The 4,577-nt window shown below is 43.9% G+C and overlaps 1 protein-coding gene across 1 annotated transcript; it reads right to left on the bottom strand.

Annotated features, from left to right (window-relative positions):
• Positions 1 to 211: 211 nt before the first annotated feature.
• On the bottom strand, positions 212 to 4,065 carry LOC124661088 (myosin IC heavy chain-like). Its single transcript, XM_047198945.1, has 4 exons — positions 3,785 to 4,065; positions 1,116 to 1,434; positions 674 to 732; positions 212 to 486 (listed from the first exon to the last, which is right to left on the bottom strand). The coding sequence occupies exons 1-4, from the start codon at positions 4,014 to 4,016 to the stop codon at positions 446 to 448; spliced, it is 651 nt and encodes a 216-aa protein (XP_047054901.1). The 5' UTR covers positions 4,017 to 4,065; the 3' UTR covers positions 212 to 445.
• Positions 4,066 to 4,577: the final 512 nt, after the last annotated feature.

Here is a 4,577-nt window from a genome sequence, read left to right as displayed (position 1 = left end):
ATCAGTAAAAGTCTATCGTTTGCACATATTTTTATCAGAAAGCCACACACACGCGCAGTATCATCGCATCCAAAGTGGTGTGCCAAATCTGAATACCTCAGCAGCTGGCATATTCCATTTCCCCTACAACTGACTCAATGGGCGCTGATAGACCACAACTGACTCCATAGCTGCTAGATTTACAATATTCTTCAAAACATGACATAAAATATACGAGACAAAAAATCCACAATGATATAAAGCATGTATATAGTGACAGTGATAACACCAAGATTCTGCTGGGGTTGTCAAAATTACAGGTCGCTTCTTCCAGGTACAACAGCAAGAAAACATAATACAATATAACTAGTACAACAAAAGAATGGTGCGTGCCTCTGAACTAGAATCCACTGATACCTCAAGAGCTATACATTTTACAGGGAGCTACCAAACATGAGCTTCTGAATCATGGCTTCTCCTTGTGTGTGATCCTAGTTTTCACGCCTCCTGAATTGGAGATCGCAATACATGAGAATCCATCGAGCAAAATATTGCAAACACAGTGTTAGTAAGAATGCATGAGATCGTAAATAAAAATGTGTGGTTATCCTTTTCTGCCATGAATTCTTGAAAATGATTTAACAGAATAAAGGGCATGATCATAAGCACATTGTACAAAGCCACTAATACGTACCATTGGCTTCCTCGAATTCAACTTCTTTGATCACTTCAGCAGCAGCATGGTACTCAAACCTGCGGAAAGGAGTTAAAGATCTGGACTAGTACACTGCTAAAACGAATACTCCTACATGTGTGCAGACGTGGAACTCTGAATAAAAGCCATGGGCAAAGTGCCACTATTAGAGATTGACATATAATGAAGTGGCAAAAAAGTTCAGAAGGCACTGATCGTTTGCATTAAATGTGGAGTTCACTAGACAATAACTACTGCTCTAATAGCATAGGTGCTAGTCAGACAACACAACATATGTTGTTGTTCAACAGTATCTACAGATATTTAAGGATTCAAAGTCTAATTCCAGATGCAACTTTGAAATAACTAAAGTGTGAGACACATATGTGAAATTTATACTATGGCTAATAGGAGGCAGTATCAGATTTCGATAACTATGTACCTGTTAGAGGAAGCCACCTCAGGTTCATACTCAGATGTGCTCTTGATAGCCTTAACTATAACATCAACAATTTCCTTCTTCCTTGTGCTGGCCATTAAACAATCATACTCGGTCGGTACAATGATTGCGAAGAAGTTATCACTGAGGTTGCTTATACATAGTTTATCAACAGCCGCAAGTGCTATTCTTCTCTTCAATATATCGGCATCAGGATCAACCAGGTAGATAGCAAAGTCAGTGATCACAAGGATGCGCCTTTTCATCTTTCCTGATTGAGTAAACTTCAAGACCTTGTCCGCAAACAGAACTTTGTTATCCCCTGCAATATGCCGAGGATCATCTTACAGACCTAGAGACTTGGATTATGTAGTTACGAACTAACGATACCAAATGGTCATGACAGCGTGCACAAGTCATAAGGACAGGACACTTGTTTGTCAGCAACAACCAGCAGTTGTCGTCACTAGGGTCCATATCTCCTACACATCTAGGAGCCAAGGATCATGCATTAGTTCGGTGGTCCTGTTTATTTTGTACTCAAGAATGAATCTAAGGTAGAGAGTGGCATTTTAGAGGCCGGGCTAAGATAGCCCGGTATCATGGCCCTGCAGTGCTGCTCTTAGATTTGGATTAGACTCATTTTCCAGCCATCGCAGGCCCAAATGATGGAAAAGATGACTTGTGTCAGCGTACAGTTGTAGCCCAGCTGACTGACGATGTACATGGGCCAAAGTTAACGAGGCACATGATCAACTTCTATTTTCCTCACCGCCGTCGTCACTCCCCCCCCCCCTCTCTCCAGTCACGTAAATCTTCCGCGCTGAGCCATGCCCTATCCAGATCAAGGGGCGGGGACTCCGGCAGCAACGATCCTCTCCTTGATTAGCCGCCGCACCTAAGCTCTGATCCGGACAACGTAATGACTAGTGGCTATTCTGGCGGCTTAGTTTCCTTCTGCTTATGCAAGGGTATGGCATGGATCTGGTTGACGATGGCACTATTCAAGATGTTGTGAATCCCGACTTGCTACAAATGCGTTTTTTTTAGATATTTTGACGCATTTTGTTGTTGTTTTGTCAGATCTTTGGGACGAACATGTTATAATCAATCAGTCCACTCGAAAAAGGACTTGTAGAAATTTATGTTGTCTATTTTGTTTGTTGATTTATTGTGTTGTTGGTTGTGAAGAAGTGCTGGCAATACTCTTGGATCATTTCTTTTTCACTCTTTGAGATAACGAAAATCACACTGTTTGTTGTGATGTATCAGTGATTACTATCTTCACGAATATGTTTGTCCGATTTGATCCAATTATCATTTCTTCCATTGCTGGATTTTTTCAGAATTCAAGATGAATTTGTAAATGAAAAACTGCAGCAGATTTTGAATATAAGCACATGCAATTCGTAGTAATCTTCATATATCCAGTGTTCTCTGATAGTGATTTTTTTTAAGCATAAGAACTAATGAAGCTTTCCAGATTCTGAATTTTGAAGATAGACGAAGGAAGAATAATTATGTGCAGGTGCGAATGGGATGCTCAAAGTTTATCTGCTCCATACGCGTTCTCTGGCACCACTTCCAGCTTGCACGTGTGCCTGGCCTGCTGTGCAATGCACTGTTGTGAACAGGATGGAATACATGCCTGCTTGATATACTACATGATATACCACACCTTAATGCATTGATGGAATGATCGTGAGTCAGGCTCGGCGGTAGCGATACCGAGCTATGTGTAGCTCGGCCTCCGAAAGGTGTTTTCGTCTAAGGTATCATTAGTTACTTTGTTACATCAGTTAAGGTGTCAAAGCAGTAATTGGAAGCACATTTGCTATTTAAAATTTATTCAGTTGCCTCAAAAAATTCTAGAGCTTCTGCTGATTTTTTGCTGAGGCGGAGAAAGCAAGGACAAGACACAGTAATTCAAGGTCTCCCTGTATGGGGCTTAGGATTGGGCTTGGGGGCTGGGCGGCACCATCGCCAGAGAAGAAACCCGTGGCCCCAGCGCTAGAGGGAGGGACAGGGGCAGCTGTAGAACAAGCAGCGATGATTGCTGGGGCAGGGTAACGAGGCTGGTTGCGAGTAGGAAGAGCGACAGGTGCGAAAGAACTAGGAGGTCAGGTTGGCGACCCGGGTGTAGGTGGTGGCGATGTCGCTGGAGAAGAGCAAGATGTCTAGTGCAGGGAAGAAGTGAGAAGAGGGTGACGGAAGAGGTTGGAAAGTTAGGGTTAGTGGGTAGGGAGAAGGGGGGTGGTGGGCTGCTGGATGGAGATACAATGGCTCAAATGTTAGACTGAGATTTCCAAACGTTTCAGGCAACTGACTAAATGGATAACACCAATCGGTAGAAATGACCAATCCAATTAGGAAACCAAGAACAAAAGATAAACTACGGTACAACGCCGCTCTACATTACGCAGTACTAATATACCAACATACTCCAATTGCTCTGATAGGGCTGAACACATGGAGTTAAGACAATCCTAGACGAGAATTGACCATTCGAGTCAAGCAATTGTATCGCATGTATATACAGGTTTCAGACTAGCAAACGATTGGATCCATTTCAGAGAACCACCGCAACGAGCGCAGCTACCGAACCAGTGATCACGCCCATTACTACGAGATAATCGACGATGAAGAAAAAGATGGGAATCCGTGAATGGCACCTTGCTTGGAGAGGATCTTGGCGAGGCATGGGTCGTTGGGCACGCCGATGTAGTCGCCCTTGCAGTCGCGGTAAACGGCCGCGCGCCGCCGCACCTTGGCCCCCATGAGCAACCCCGCCGCGGGCGCCGGAACCATCTCCTCCGTCTCTCCGCCGCCCGCTGCCGCCGGCGGGGGCGGGTCAACGCGCTCGGGTTCCACCTGGATCCGCCTGAGCGGCCGGAATCGATCCATCGGCGAGAGCGAGTTGGGGAAATCAGACAAACACGCCAAAGGCAAATTGAAGGTTCTGGTGGTTGGAGACCTCGACCTTGGGCTTCATTTCTTTCTTGTTTTTGCGGAATTCACCTTGCGCTTCAGTTTAGCCACTGTGGAGTGTGGGCCTAATTGATGAACTTTGCATGGCGTACATTAGCTGGGCCGGAGGATTCAATACAAATTGACATGGTAGGCTGCTAAAGAAAACATGGACGATCCCCCTTCTACCTTCTTGCATACAAGACCACACTCACATATTCCATATACCAAGAAAAAAAAATCAAATATCACCATTAATTACGCGGAAAACTTCCATGGTTCGGGATAATTAAACATGTTGCATGTGGTTTTTCTATCTCTATACGGTTGTGTGCAACCTTTAGAGAGAAATCTAATCAATTCTTCTAGAACTGTAACTCACCGCAGTACAATTTAATAAGTATTTAAGTGTCGAGTCCACGAGAAGCTAAATATAAACTGTCTATTCTCTAAAAACATATAACTCAATTATATGGCCTTTCATGTGATGCAATGATC

The sequence above is a fragment of the Lolium rigidum genome, chromosome 6 (genome assembly GCF_022539505.1).
Source record: "Lolium rigidum isolate FL_2022 chromosome 6, APGP_CSIRO_Lrig_0.1, whole genome shotgun sequence".
Lineage (NCBI taxonomy): Eukaryota > Viridiplantae > Streptophyta > Magnoliopsida > Poales > Poaceae > Lolium > Lolium rigidum.
The sequence above is the reverse complement of the archived record's forward strand: the minus strand, read 5'-3'. Positions and strand labels throughout refer to the sequence as shown.